This window comes from Labeo rohita, chromosome 22 (assembly GCF_022985175.1).
Source record: "Labeo rohita strain BAU-BD-2019 chromosome 22, IGBB_LRoh.1.0, whole genome shotgun sequence".
Classification (NCBI taxonomy): domain Eukaryota; kingdom Metazoa; phylum Chordata; class Actinopteri; order Cypriniformes; family Cyprinidae; genus Labeo; species Labeo rohita.
This window is the reverse complement of record NC_066890.1, coordinates 40,892,203-40,908,972: the sequence shown is the minus strand read 5'-3', so window position 1 is coordinate 40,908,972 and position 16,770 is coordinate 40,892,203. Positions and strand designations below refer to the sequence as shown.

The 16,770-nt window shown below is 38.3% G+C and overlaps 1 protein-coding gene across 1 annotated transcript in view; it reads left to right on the top strand.

Moving 5' to 3' along the window:
• Positions 1-16,770, top strand: part of LOC127153655 (uncharacterized) — a 547,126-nt gene that overhangs the window by 281,089 nt on the left and 249,267 nt on the right. Inside the window, exons 28-31 of the mRNA XM_051094869.1 lie at positions 7,009-7,182; positions 7,486-7,659; positions 12,193-12,366; positions 14,122-14,295. Of these exons, the coding sequence (XP_050950826.1) occupies positions 7,009-7,182; positions 7,486-7,659; positions 12,193-12,366; positions 14,122-14,295 (696 nt within the window). The remainder of the gene's footprint in view (positions 1-7,008; positions 7,183-7,485; positions 7,660-12,192; positions 12,367-14,121; positions 14,296-16,770) is intronic.

Below are 16,770 nucleotides of genomic sequence, written 5' to 3'. Positions count from 1 at the left end.
GCTGGGCTCACAGCAATTCTAGTACTTTCATAGAGTGTAGCAGCAGTCTCTATAGAAATTCAGATTGTGTTATTAGCAAACTATTAAATGTTTAGCAATTAAATGTTTTATTAGTAGCAGCAGTAGGTAAACCGTAGTTGCTGAAGTTTCAATGGTTAACCCCCTGGGGTCGACGATCACGCTGGCGTGATCAGCTCACGTTTTTTAAGATCAGTGCAAAAGACACTAAAAATACTCTGTCAATTTTGGTCACACAAATAAGTGTTATACATCATTAGAAAAACCCCCCATTATCTTACTTTCCTCTCATTCTTTGTTACCTGCCTCATAGTGACAGTCACAGTGATGGGCCATTATGGGACGGCCTTTTGTCTCTCAGGTGTGAATCACTAAATATTCATGGCCATTATCCCTCCCTCACATATGGCTTTCTATCACAAAACATGTCTTAGAAAATTTACATCAATATATTGTTTTCTGTGAAAGAGTAAGCACGGTCATTTTCACATCATTTTGAAGTAAATATTCTAGCCTACAAGAGTGATTACTCAAAAGCCTTCCTCAGGACTATTCAGTGTGAGTTTTATGGCCTTATTTCAGCTACATTTATTTTCCCAAAACTTACTAACCATGCATAATATTTTTTTTCTAAAAAATGCAAACATGTACATCCATCTTGCTCACATATTATTGTAGCACTGTTTGTGCTGAATACAAAAAAATTATATGCTGGCCAGTAGTATGTTATAAGTAGTTGAAATAAGCACAAATGTCAGGGCACGTCTAAACATCTAAAGGGCCCCAAAATCACCTCAGACCCCAGAGGGTTAAACATGGATGATACGTGAACTCTTCAAGTAAATAGGAATAATTAGCATTTTATTTAATTATAAAGGGGCTATAGCAACCATAAGTACTTGTACAGCTGTAGCAGCAGTATGCTATTCAGATGCAATGTTAGAAATAGCAGCAGCATGCTTAGCAAGCCACATTATTATCGATAATATAGCAGTGGCAGCAGGAAGTACTTTAGTCGCTTTAAATTTTTAGTTTAACGTATGGGATAAGTAACTCTTTATTGTGAAATAGGCATTTTATTACTTTTCCTTATTTAACAGGGCTACAGTTAATTTTGTGAACTCTTAAGCGAAATAGGCATTATTTTGATTGTTTGCTGTTAGTAGTAAAGAGGCTTATAACAATTATAGCAGGCTTATAGCAACACTATGCATACTGTTGCAGCAGTATGCATAGTGATTTTTATAGCAGCAGAATGCATAGCAGATTCAGATGCAGTGTTTGAAAAAATATTAGCAGCAGCATGCTTAGCAAGCAAATACAATTTTATAGCATGCCATATATAGCAAATTCATATGCAAGGTTAGAAATAATAATTTTAGCAGCAGCATTCATAGCAATGGCAACAGAAAGCGCTTTAGTGATAACTCATGGATGGTAAATGAACTCTTTGAAGTGCCGTAGGCATTTTATTACTTTTGATTATTCAACAGGGTTTACAGCAGATTACGTGCAGCAGCAGGAGATTATGCTTAGCAGATTCTGATTAAATATCATAACTGCAGCAGCTTGCACAACATTCTGTTAGGTTTTCAAATTGGTGTGTTTTGCCAGGCCGCGAAAATATATAGAGCTGAGTATCATCAGCATAACAATGAAAGCTAACATCATGTTTCCTGATGAAATCTCCCAAGGGTAACATGTAAAACGTAAAAAATAATGGCCCTAGTACTGAGCCTTGAGGTACTCCATACTGCACTTGTGACTGATATGATACCTCTTCATTCACTGCCACAAATTGATGGCAGTCAGAAAAGTTAGTACCACTAATGCCAACATAATTTTCAAGTCTATTCAAAAGAATGCTGTGGTCAATAGTGCCAAACGCAACGCTAAGATCCAGTAGCACTAATTAAGAGATACAACCATGATATCGGATAATAAGAGCAGTCTCAGTACTAGGATACGGTCTAAATCCTGATACAGTTAAAATCCTCACAGATACCATTTTTTCTGTAAGAAGGAACATGATTGTGAGGATTCTACCTTTTCTAGTATCTTTGACAGAAACGGGAGGTTCGAGATTGATCTGTAATTAATTTGTTTGGGGTCAAGTTGTGGTTTTGTTAATGAGAGGTTTTGTGGACATATCCTAATAACCAGTGTTGGGCAGTAATGCATTATTTGGTAACGTTACTGTAATTTGTTTTTGTTTGTTTTTTTTAGTACTGGAGTAATTTAACGCATTATAATTTTCAAATAAGTAATTAGAGTATAGTTACAGGCCGAGGTCTTTATGCATTAGCGCTGTGTTACATCCGACTGGATATCTTTTATCATATAGATTGTAAAAAGGGTATTGGCTAGTACATGCAATGTCCTCTGTCTAAGACCTTCTTTAACTGGTAAGTGCCTGTGAGGTAGATACTACCAATGAAAACAAAGTCAGCATGGAGAGAGGAAATGCTATTCATCTATTGCACAAAAGCAATGAGAACAACTAATATAAAACAAAAACGATTAACAGGTGTAAGCATAGGGTGTAATGAATGTCCACTGGAGGCAGCGAGTTTAGGATGAACCCAAGTGCAGCTTTATTTACAGTGAAGACAAAACATAATCCAACAGACTTGACTTGACTTGACTTGAACAGATTCGACACAAACAGACTTTACTTGGCATGAAGAGACTCACCAACAGCAGGGTTACAAACATCAATACACGACAAGGAACAATGGCTACATGAGGGCTATTTATATCAAACAGTGAGGGTCACATGACAAGAACCAACTAATAAGAAACAAGACACAAGACTAGGACAACCAATGAGAACATGACACATTGAACCAAGGAACCAAATGCAGGAATACATGAGGGAAAGGGAAGCAAGACACTAATGACATGAACCAAACTACAAAATAAAAGACATGAAACAAACCCCAAAAAACCCACGTTACATAGGCAGGGTTTCTATTTATAACACGTGTGCAGCGTTGAACAATGTTGATTTCTGGAATGCAATGGACAATCAGAGAATCCACTCACTGCTTGAAATGCTGTGCAATCTGCAACCATACACACAGCAGCCTATTGATTTTAGAAAAAAAATAACAGTGGTTTGTGAATGTTGATGCTTCAATAACATATATTTTATCGGGAACGTTTATGCTGGGATTTTGTTGCTAGGCAACACACAAATGTATTATTTCATGTAAACTTTGTGGATGTACAGAAATAAAGTAACGTAAGTAGTCATGTAACTAATTACTTTTAAAATAATCAGAACAGTAATTTGATTACTTTTACAAGGAGTAATCAGTAATTTAATTACTTTTTTAAAGTAACTTGCCCAACACTGCCAATGACGATGATGAATTAATGATTTTCAGAGGACAATCTATGACTTCTGGAAGCACCTCTTTTAGTAGCTTAGAAGGATTAGGGTCTAACATACATGTTGTTGGTTTAGATGATATCACAAGTTTATACAATTCTTCCTCTCCTATAGTAGAGAATAGGCTGGTTGCAATTTTATATCTAATAGTATCGATCTTGAAAGTAAAGTAGTTCATGAAGTCATTACTGCTGTGCTGTTGGGAAAGTCAACACCTGTTGGTGCTTTAATTTTCGTTAATTTAGCCACTGTTTAGATAAATATCTAGGTTTTATTTTTTTTCTTCAAATAGAGACAAATAAAAATCTGTTTTTTTTTTATTGTTTTTCTATAGGATAGGGTACATTCACACCAGGCAGTACAAAATACCTCTAGTTTTGTTTTCCTCCAGCTGCACTCCATTTTTCAGCTTGCTCTCTTTAGGGAGCGAGTGTGCTCATTATACCACAGTATCGGACTGTTTTCCTTAATCTGCCTTAAGCGTAAAGGAGAAACTGTATCTAAGGTGCTAGAAAAGAGAGAGTCTGTAGTTTCTGTTACATCATCTGTTACATCAAGTTTTTCTGAGCTATTGGATATGCTGAGGAATTCAGATAAGTCAGGAAGATCATTTACAAAGCAGTCTTATGTGGTAGAAGATCATTTACAAAGCAGTCTTATGTGGTAGAAGTAATGGTTTTGCCATACTTGTAACAAGGAGTTGAATTTACAGTTTTAGCTATATAGAGTATACAGAAGACTAGATAATGATCCAAGATATCATCGCTTTGCTGCAGAATTTCAGCATTATTAACATCAATTCCATGTGACAGAATTAAATCTAGAGTATGATTTCAATGAGCAGGTCCTGACACGTGTTGTCTAACCCCAGTGAAGTTCAGAAGTCTCTATAAATGCTAATCCCAAAGCATCTTTTTCATTATCAACATGGATGTCAAAATCACCCATTATTATGACTTTATCTGCAGCGAGCACTAAATCAGGTAAAAAAAAAAAAAAATCAGCAAAACTGCTAACTTGAACAATAACCCACGACAACAGTGTAAAAGTAGTCCAAAGTCAAACCCACCTCTCCCACATTGGCGTCTGCACTTCATACATATGCTTGTGGGTGCTAATTGGATTCGCAAACTAGGCTGCGTTTGAGTCTTTAAGGCAGAGCCAGCGGGTGTTTAGCCAATGCGGGACCATGACTGCATTCCACTTCACTTTTAGACATTGTGAGTAGTCGGCTGGCTCCCCCCCTAATTATCATTGTCACCCCATCCGTAATTGCTGCCCTTTACCAGGCTCCCGATGGGAGTAGGCGTGCAAGAGAGGAGGGGCGCTGAAACAGCCAGGTCTGGCGGCGTGTGATGAGGCACACCTGATGTGAATGAAGCATCATCACCGCCACTGTTAAAATGCAGAGCGCGCCTCTCCTCGGGAGACCGGTCTCTTACCCGTGCATGGACGCTGGTTTCCTCGTGGGTCCAGGAAGGGAGCGTAGAGGGATCGAGCGCCGCCGAAATGATGGACGAGCTGCCGGACCCGCGGTCCGGACGTGAAGCCGCACCCAGACGGCTGTGGGCTAGGATGCCGGTCCGATTTACCCGCCTCAGGAAGTGCCGTGATGAAAGGTGGATGAAGCCACTACCCCTCGTGCCGCGGACCTCGGCAGGGAGCGAGTGCGGCCGCCGGACTCCGCCTCTTACCTGGACCCTTCCCTTCTGAACACTGCCCCTCCTTCACGGAACCCCTACACGTCAAGGACACCAGATCCCCTATGTATTTTGGACACTTTTATTCCCCCTTTTGGACCCCTTTTAATAAAAGCCTCTCCGAGGCCTGACGTCACGTCCACTGTGTCTGTCGTTTTGCTCCTCCCGTGACAGTGGTCGAGAAGGCAGAGCTTAGACAGTGCAGTTGAGAAACACCTGATGACATCAGGTCTGGCGCAAAAAAAGTCGATGAAAATAAAACTGTAGCTGCTAAAGGGGTATAGGATTTGTTTCATTTAAAGCAGATTCCAAGTGATCAAGAGCTTAGGATGTTTCAGTTCAGCTCTTTGCAGGGGTCCACCAGGGATGGTGGGGGTGTGGGGATGTGACAATGCAATCGACCCATCCGTAAACGTCACCAGGCTCAAGGGGCGAGATGAAGGGATTTTAGCCAGGTCTGGTGAAAAATACAAAACTGTAAATGATAGGTCAATTCAAAGCAGATTCCAAGTGATTAAGAGCTGAGGATGTTTCAGTTCAGCTCTTTGCAGTGGTTCCACCAGTGGTGGGCACTTATGCAATGCAATCGATATAAAACGTCAACAAGAGTCAACATTGACATCCTTCAAAAAATAAACCATGAACACGTCAAAGAGAACATGGAATTGTCATGCAAAATGCAGTAATGGATGCTTCAGTACAATATCGTTATGCACCCAGTCAAAAAGATAAAAGTTTCAGTTTATATTGTTTATTTTGATGTGTCTCAAATAGTGGTGGCATCATGTCAAAAAAGGGCCCTGTGCAGATACATTGGATGGGTTTTTTTCTATAAGCGAGACAATCACATTTATTCAAGGCAGATTGTACATCTGCTAAATTACTTTATTCATGACCAAGCAATGCAGCTTAATATTTTTGTGACGAGGTTATGGAAGAATCGTGAGACGTTGGATCCATGAGCAACAGCTTTATTAAATCCAATAAGGTAAACAGGCGGAGGTCAACAACGGCAGTCAGTTGTGGTGAAGGCAAATCCAATAGGGAAGTAATAGTCCATGCAAAAGGTCGGGGCCGGCAGCGAGCAAACACAATAATCCAGGAGAATAGCAACGGTCGACAAAAGGCAGGCAGCAAAGGTTCACACACAACATTAACAGTCCAGTTGGCAACAGTAAGGCAGTCCGATAGAAAAAACGCTCAGGATTGAAGGCATAACCATACAAAACTTCGCAACAGGCGTTCCGGCGCGGCACGCTAAAATGGCTGCCGGAGGGGAAGTGAACCGGGAGACCCGGAACCGGAAGTGGCGCGCCCCAGGCACGGGATGATGGGATATGTAGTTAAAACTCCGGTGACGGTTCTCGCTGGTGCGGGACAGGGGGAGCCACAGAGACCGCGTTTGTGACAATTTTACTATATGTTGGACCTTTTATTGAAAATAGCATACTTTTACCTGTTAAGACATACCTGCAAAAAAAAATTATTTTTGATGTCTTAGTTGGAGAGGCGTGATGCATATTGGGAAATTATGCTTTACTTTTTTTTTTTTTTTCAATTTCGCTAAGTACGTCTAGTGTCAAAGAAATTACATCATCTTTATGTTACATTGTCCCACTATTGGTTACATTTTGTGTTTTTAATGTAGTATTTATTATTTCAAGCTTTTGATACAATGTACTGATTATTTACATCCAAAAATCTGCTTTTACAACAGAGAATGAGGAAATGCATCAAATAGTTAAGAAATGAAAGAGGAGAAATGTTACCTTTAAGCATATAGAACTTGTGTGAAGGGTTTTAAAATAGAATATTGAAAACTAAATGCCTGCTGTAGCTGGTCAATAAGATTATCATCATTTGAGTCATGGTCTTTTTTTTTCTTTCTGTCTTTAGTCTATGTCAATGCAGTATTACAGAGAAACAGTGTCTCATCCTGACTTCAGCTTTGAAATCAAACCCATCACAACTGCGAGAGCTGGACCTCAGTGAGAATAATATCAAAAACACAGGAGTGAATCACTTATGTAACATACTGATGGATTCACACTGTAAACTGGAGAGATTGAGGTGAGAAACATTTGCCAAATAATTTAAATATTTAATCACTCTAACAGTTTATATATAACCAAATCACTTTAGACACAATAGCTAATGCTGAGCCTGAGTTCACATCATATTTGCAAAAAAAAATGTTGCACTTAATATTTTGTGATTTGGTGAAATAAAGATTTCAAAATATAAATGAAGATTTTTGTGATAACTCTTTCTCTGTCTGTTTTATTTGCTTATTAAGATTATGTTAGTTAAAAGAATAATATTTTCTTTCTTTTCTTGTCTTATTTTCTATTCTCTCTCTTTATACCAATGTAGGTTAAGAGACTGTCATATGACAGAGGAAAGTTGTTCTGCTCTGATTTCAGCTCTGAAATCAAACCCATCACACCTGAGAGAGCTGAGCCTGGTATGGAATAAACTAGGAGACTCTGGAGTACAAAACCTCAGTGATCTACTGATGAACCCACAATGCATGCTGGAAAAACTAGAGTTAGTATCATTATACTTTCTAGCAGTTACAGCTGAATAAAGTCTCATTTAAGACAGCAGCACCTAAGTTAAACAGTTTGCTTGCTGGGTTCACTTTCATTGTGTCAGTTGCTGACACATTGGGGAAACTCATTTTCTCTGAAATACTGAAGCCTGATTGAAGTATGTTTGTGCACCTACACAAACAACTGGCATTTCATTTGTCTATATAAGTTGGAGTAGAACACTGTTAGAGCAATTTTCAGCTGTATTTGTTGCAAAATGCAATGCCACAAATGTGGTGTATTCCTTGCCTGGCCATCCCCATGCTGAAGCTGCACTCACCAAGATGGACTGTGCTCACAGATCACTTTCTTTCAGGAAAGCAGGAAAAAACAGCAGAGGGGATGAGCAGGCAGCTGTGAGCAATTTCACACTGGCTTAGGTCCAGTATGCCAACGTTGCATGAAGCATGCTGGGTTTCACAGCAGACTGAGGAAAAGAGCTCACAGTCCTCCTCTGCCAAGCATTCTGCTTGCCAATGTCCAATCTCTGGAGAATAAACTGGAGTTTTCATCATGCTGAACTTTTATCAGTACATCTCCTGTCCAACCAGGTGGGCAAACACACTTGATCACCACTGCTCCAGCCATTTAGACACTATGCTGCAGGCCTTGTCATTTAGCACTTCAGGGAGAAGTGATGATATTTAATGATGATAATGTAATTACCGGAGGACAAGGTTTGGAAGCCCCCAAAGTGAGTAAACGTCAAGAAAGCAGATGGTATCTAATTGTATCTCAGTCCGTGTTCTGATATCCTGCGCTCTCTGGCTTGTTTACATATATCTTCAATGAGTCACTTGCTACTTCTCTAGTCCTGGCCTCATTTAAAAACTGTGTAATAATCTAAGGTAGATGTCCTGCAAAGAAGGGAGAGCAGATCCTGATATGCACTCAGCTAAGCACACAACTCTCTGCAGGGCTTTACAATCTAGATTGGAGCTGTTCCCCTTACTCAAGACTCAAATCATCCTGTTAACTTTCTGTTCACCCTGCTTCCATCTGAAAAGCACTTCCATTGTCTTATGACCAAAATTAAGAGTCTTAGGAGGAGCTTCTTCCCTCCATCAGGCCATCAGGCTCCTAGACTTAGCCTCTTAACATCTACATGACTTCATTAACATACACTCCCTCACTCGTTAGTTGACATTGTTGCTGCACACAGCATTTCTGATTTAACTGCTGCTATGTAACAACCTGCACTGTTGTACTTCACGTCAAATTCTTCTCTGCACATACCTCAGCATATTCCTCACTTGTACATTCCTGGGCAACTTTGTATTGGCAAATAAATATCTTGAATCTCAGTACCTCAAGTGCTACTTCTTTCCTAAGCACCAGGGTCATTCAAGGCTCAACCTCATGGCCCTGACAGAGACCAGGGCATAACTGCTTGGGTTTTTAGCCAACACAACACTTCAGCACTATGTCTACACCTATCTAGGCACATCAACTATAATACTTTCCAGGATAGCCAGGAACTATGAAGTTGTGATTCATGATCAGCTGAATTTCACAGACCACATTACTAAAACTGCCAGGTCCTGCAGCTTTACCTTATACAACATGGGAAGACCAGACCCTTTCTATCAGTAAATGGTACACAACTGCTTGTTCAAGTCACACCTCTATTCATCAGCTGCTGGCCTAAAATTTAAGGCATTGATGTTTGTCTAAAAACAACCACTTGCTCTGCACCCCATTACCTAAATTCACTACTTCAGACTTATGTGCCCTTCAGATGCTTACATTCTTCAAATCATCCCAAAAAGGCACAAAATCACATTGACTGACTTTTACCTGAACTGTTCCCTACTGGTGGAATTACCTGCCCAACTCAATCTGACCAGCTGAGTGTTTAGCCATCTTCAAGAAACTGCTGAAGACACAGCTCTACCATCTACACTTGATCATCTGACACTTGATATATTTATTCTATTTCTATTATACCTGTTTGTTTTCTGTTTCGTTATTATAAAACATTAATAACTTGACCCTCTATATATAGCTCTATCTATTCTATCTGGAGAGAGTAGGCTTAATTTGGTTGTGTCCAGGACCTTAATATGCCTGGATCGGCCTCCCAGGCCTGGATTGGGAGGCCAGGGGCTAGAGTGCCACAAGCAGCAGGCCACCAGGAGGCCAGGAGCCGACACTCATGTTGTTGGATCTATAAAGAGGAAAAGGGATTTATTTTATTATTATTATTATTATTATTATTATTATTATTATTATTATTATTATTATTATTATTATTATATTTTTTGGTTAGCTATTATAGTGACAAACTGCCTGGGTGCAAAATCTTTTCTATCTACTATGTTTTTTTTATAATTAAAAAAAAAAAAAAAAACTAAGTGTACTGTGTTAGACTTTTCACATGACCAATATATTGTTGCTCTTTTGTTGTTTTGATTGCATCTATTACCCTCATTTGTAAATCACCCAAATCCAGGCCTGGGAGGCCATTCCAGGTATATGTCACATGCCTGTGGACTGTTTAGTTTGGTTTCACCCTCTTGTGCCCATATTTGGTCATTCCTGTTTCCTGTCTTCATTTAGTCATCATTTACCTTGTTTCACCTGTGTCTTAATTAAGTTAGCACCTTTCTTTATAAGTTGCATTCTGTTCAGTGTTTGGTGTCCGGTCTCGTCAATGCCTGAACCAACTGCTCCGCCATAGCTTCCCAAACTGCCTTCTCCGCCATGGCCTCCCGAACTGTGTGCTCTGCCATGGCTCCTCAAGCTCCCTGATTCGCCATGGCTTCCCAGATTGTGTGCTCAGCCATGGCCTCCCGAACTGTCTGCTCTGCCATGGTCTCCAGGACTGTGTGCTCTGCCATGGTCTCCCAGGCTGTGTGCTCCGCCATGGCTCCCTAAGCTCCCTGATCTGCCATGGTCTCCCGGACTGTGTGCTCCACCATGGCTCCCTGAGCTCCCTGATCTGCCCTGGAGGCCTTCCTTCTCTCCGCCCCCCATCCCCCATGGATATGTTACGGCGCAAGATGCGCCTTCCAGGAGGGGGGAGTAATGTCACACCCCTGTGGACTGTTTAGATTCTCCCTCTTGTGCCCATATTTGGTCGTTCCTGTTTCCTGTTCTTGTTCAGTCATCATTAGTTTACCTAGTTTCACCTGTGTCTTAATTAAGTTCATCATTATCACCTGTCTTTAAAAGTTGCATTCTGTTCAGTGTTTGGTGTCCGGTCTCATCAATGTATGTGTGTTTTTTCCCTCCTCCTGTGGATTTACCTGTTTTGGAAATACCTGTGGAATATAATAAAGACTTTATCTTTGATTATCGCCTTCATTTTCCCCTTCCTCGCACGATACATGACAGTATATCAGTTTGGGTCCTGGATATGATCAAATAAGTTTACCTCTCCAATTCACTCCCAGATGCAGGCCTGGCTTTCATTGAGAGTGCTCTCTGACAATCCAGAAACCACTGGCATCAGTCAAGCTTGGGGCATTGATTCCCCTCAAGATATTCTAGAGGCTGCTAGGCCAAATGGCAGCAGCTTCCACTGTAGTGCCTCTGGGTACACAATTTTGGCTCAAGGGCCACATTTCTTTGTGCCTGGGATGACTTTCAGGGTGAACCACAGCTGTGTCAAGGCTTTAGCCCCTTGGATGACTCGCCATCTGAACCAGTCAGGGGTGGACCAGGGGTCTTAGGAGGAAAGTAGTCAAAAAAGGATGCCACATAGCAATACCTAGACAACCAACCGTTGGTACACTATCAACTGCATAACAACACCCTAGCAATTACCCCGGGGACCCTGACAGACTATTACTTTTAAAAACTTTTAAGCTTTAAGCTTTAAACTTCAAACAATTTCAGACTGAAAACCATCAAACTTTTAAAACTTTTAAAAAGTTTTACAACTTTTAAAAACATAACACTTTTACAGCTTTTTAAAACATTCTGGTCAGGCTTTTCACAAGCTAACTTAAGGTTTGTATTGACTAACTTTTGTTATCTAGTTGTGAATTCATATATTAATGCTAGACATCTTAGAGATTACATGTACCAAAATCTTTGTCATATTTTGGATATTTTGGAGCTTTGATGAAACCATCATCATCTTATGGTACAAACAGGAAGTAAACTGCTCTGGGGAAAATTTGCACTAACCAAGTGATACTGTACATATTTAATTGAGACCCTTTATTTTTTTCCATGTTTTCAGGAAATTAACTAAAACACCAGTCAGTAACATGTTTAGAGTCTTGTAAATGAAAACCTTCTTAATGGTCACTAGTGTGACAGGTGGGATTGTCATGGAATCTTAGTAACTGAGACATTTTCCTTATTTGTCACATTATATATATATATATATATATATATATATATATATATATATATATATATATAAAGCATCTTCCAGCTTACAGAATGTGGGTGGGTTTCAAAACAGACTTTGAAAACTTGAAAACATTTGGTGGTCAATGAAAACCTGAGACATTTTCTTTTTTGTTTCTGTCTTCAGTCTGTGTGGATGCAGCATTACAGAGAAACAGTGTCTCATCCTGACTTCAGCTCTGAAATCAAACCCATCACACCTGAGAGAGCTGGACCTCAGTGTGAATGAGGCAGGAAACACAGCACTGACTCACTTCTGTGAGATACTGAAGGATTCACATTGTAAACTGGAGAAATTAAGGTAAATAATATTCAAAAATAATTTAAATGTTATTTACATTTTAAACCAAACGATTTTTACTCAGTATCTTATGATGACCCTGCCCACATAACAAAATACTATAGTAAATTTACCATAGAAAATGTGGTAAAATTTCTCTAGTAAATACTATAGTGTTTTTGAACCATACTATAGTAAAATACTATCGTGTTTTTGAACCATACTATAGTAAAGGTACTATAATAAATTGTGAAAAAACAAATACTATATTAATCTATAGTAAATTTATCATAGAAAATGTAACATGTCTCTAGTAAATACTATAGTGTTTTTGAACCATACTATAGTAATAATACTATAGTGTATTTACAGTACTATAGTTAATTTACCATTGCGTTGAAACAGTTTCTATGGCAGCATTCAGACAAACGTAGCAGTTATAACTATAAACATGAGAGCTCCCCAATTCTAAAAGTAATAAAATAACAGGATAAATTTGACATTACTTATACTTTCTTGATTCCAACATCGTCTTAAAGTTTGTTTACTAAAGACTGTGTGACTATGTTGTCTTAAAGTTTGTTTGCTAAAGACCGTGCAACTGGTCAAACACAGGCAGGGTCAAACATTGGCAAACAGGTTCAGTATGAGCAAGACACAAGACTAATCCATTAAACAGGCGAGGGTCAGCAAACATAATCCAAGGGGCGAGGCAAATGGGTATTTCAAATAGACAGACTAGAGTTCATACGAGGGGCAAACAGAGTCCGAAACGGCAAGGCAAAGGGTGATCCAAGACCGGCGATAATAATGCCAGGGCAGCCTGCTGACTAGGCCAGACGAGATAACAGGCTAGGATAAACAAGCCTAGAAACAAGACTAAACTAGAAACAGGATACTTGAAAAGGGCTCTGTAATTGTGGCTAACACTATGAGAGTGCTAAACGCTCTACAATACTCAGCAATAGGAAGAGGAAGTCCAAGGCTTATATAGTGTGCTTGATTGGTTACAGCTGTGTGCGTAATCAGAGAGGTGGAGCATGGAAAATGTAGTCAAGGACGTAGTGCAGCAGTCTGTGTAGTGTCAAATGTCAATAAGATGCACAGACGACCTTTGGTGGCGGGCAGATCGGACAGGATTTGTGACAGTAATAGTATCCTATAGTAACTTACAGATTATCACTGTAGTTAATACTACATTATGATATAGTGTAAAGTGTAGTTTATATTATAATATTCTACAGTATACTACAGTATTACTAAAGTTTACTATAGTAAAAACTTTTACTACATTTTTTACTACAGTTACAAACTCACTATAATTAATACTACAGTATGTGTAGTACAAATTAACAAAGTGTAGTAAATACTATAATATACTAAAGGGCACTTCAATTTACTACAGTTTACTACAGTAAATTCTAAAGTTTACTACAGTATTTACTACAGTTTATGAACTCACTATGGTCAATGCTATAGTATGCTGTAGTATAAGTTAAGAAAGTGTAGTAAATACTATAATATACTACAGCATACTCTAGTTTACTACAGTTTTCTATTGTAAATAATACAATATACTACTACTATTTTTTATGTGGGTGATGTCACATAATTTGTTCAACCTTTTTCACTTTTTTCACTGTCCTTTGTGTTCTGGTGAAATAGAGATGATAATCTCTCATCTTTTGTCTGTTTTATTTGCTTATGAAGAAGATGTGATTTTACAGAATAAAGAGTTGTCTTTTTTTATTCTTTGCTATCTTTCTGCCAGTGTAGGTTAAGATGTTGTTTTATGACAGATGAAGGTTGTTCTGCACTGATTTCAGCTCTGATATCAAACCCATCACACCTGAGAGAGCTGAACCTGAGCGGGAATGAACTAGGAAACTCTGGAGTAAAAAACCTCAGTGATCTACTGATTAACCCACAATGCAAGCTGGAAAAACTAGAGTTAGTATCATTATACTGTACAGCAGTTACAGTGTGAATGAAGTTTACTTTTTAGTTTAAGACAGCTGAACCCAAGTTACATCATTTAAACCACACTGTTCCCTCTGGCATTCATCATTGGTCACAATTAAAATTAGTTGTCTAGTAAGAAAATGCATTTAAAATATTTAAAACTGTGTAATGAGTGTGACATGTTCTGCAGAATTTATGTTGTGTACAATGTTCTGCAGCATTTACTGCTGCAGTAAACAAAAGAGATAAAAGGAAACAAGAGTTTCTAGCATGCAGAACTAGTGACATGATTACAAGCATATTATGGGATCTGTAGACTGTATGACAAACTGTAGGAAACTCTTTAATCATCATAGGTCTGATTCAGTGACTTTTCTCTTTTTGTCTTCAGTCTATTTGAATGCAACATTAAGAAACTAAGTTTTATACTGGCTTCAGCTCTGAAATCAAACCCATCACACATGAGAGAGCTGAACCTGAGCGGGAATGAACTAGGAGACTCTGGAGTGAAAAACCTCAGTGATCTACTGATGAACCCACAATCCAAGCTGGAAAAACTACAGTCAGTATCATTTTACAGTACAGCAGTTACAGTCTGATTAAAGTTTACAGTATAGTTTATTTTTAAGACAGCAGGGCTCAAGTTATGTCATTTATAGTGCTACATCTCAGTATGAACAAAGATCCATAAATACGATTTGTTAATAGGTTTGTATGTGTATCAAAATCAGAACATACACAACCTCATCTGAGGGTTTCTTTTTCATGGTTTCTTTGAAAACTTTCACAAGTTCATCAACTGTCCAAGCTTCCTCACAACTTTTATCTATCTCAAACCTCTTTATCACTCATTTGGGTTTTTAAATTAATTTTAAGAATCTTCAAATCCTAATTATGCTCCTATATTGGTTTATGGTCGTACAATTACTGTAGGTTTCCAGATGTTTGTTGGTGTATTAGTGACTATATGGCATTTAGTCGTAATGAATTTAACTCACATGTAAAATTAAGATGTATCTGACTCATTGTTCTTTCTCTTTCTGTCTTCAGGCTGTGTGACTGCAGCATTACAGAGAAACAGTGTCGCATCCTGACTTCAGCTCTGAAATCAAACCCATCGCACCTGAGAGAGCTGAACTTCAGTAAGAATCAAATAAAAAACACAGGAGTGAATCACTTATGTGATGTACTAAAGAATTCACGCTGTAAACTAGAAAGATTGAGGTGAGAAACATCATAATGCTTAAAATAAAAATAATCAATCATTATATATATATATATATATATATATTTTATTTATTTATTTATTTATTATTAACTTGTTTTGTGTTCCTGTCTTTCTCTTACTAGTCTTCATGACTGTGGCATTACAGATGTTTCTTATTTAACTCAGTCTTTGACAAACACAAAATCACTGCAGTTTCTAAAAGAGCTTGATCTGAGAAACAATTTGATTGAAAACTCAGACTGGCTCATTTATGTGCTACGAGACTCAAACTGTAGACTGAGGTAAGTAAAAGTTTTTTTTTTTTTTTTTTTTTTTTTAATTATTAAAATGGAACTTCATTAACCTTTGATACATGGGATGTCTTTAAACATCTTATGTGATTTTTGTTTTTTATCAAGTTTTATTGGAAAGGTTTTGCATCAGAACAAAAATTGTTAACGGAAATGTTTAATACAAAGAAGGAAAGAGAACAAAACCACAGACCCTCTTAAAAATGTTTTAAAATTAATTATATCAGTATTATATCAGTATTTGTGAATAATTACAATTTGAAATTTGGTCTGATTGTAGTAAAATGCTGGTAAAATCAGTGCAGATTCCAGCTTCAGCTTCCACAGCCATCCAGCATCTCATGATCGATATCTCTGTCTCTTCTGCGTTTTTACTTTGACAAGCAACACGTCACATTACTTTACACTTACTTTACTTTCAGTTATTTAATAAGAGGTGCAATTATATTTACTGTATTATAGTGTATTATATTTAAACATAAATATTGTTTTAGAAATATCTATGTAAAATCATATATGACACAGATTACAGTAATCTGATTACAGGAATTGTGACTTCTTTTCTCTCAAAAAAGTAATCAAAATACAGTCTAATTTGCACTTTCTCTTCTGGTTTCACATTACAGACTAAAGAGAGATCAGTGGTGTGTGTAAGGACTGGTATAAATCTCTGGAAGAGGGGCAGTAAGCATCAGGTGAGGATCCACAGAAGAGTTTTTTAATGTAAACATGAGAAATCGACAAACAAAACAACAAATAGCAGGCAAAGCAAAAGGGGAGAGCACAGGACTATAAATACTAACAAAGTAATTAGGAAAACTGAAACAAGTGTGGAGCAAACAAAAAACTAATACAAAACAGAGCCCGGAAAGGACAAACAGTCCAAAAGAGGAGGGAGGGCGGAAGTTCAGGAGGCGGCCGTGGGGCAGGTGAGGGGCAGGCAAT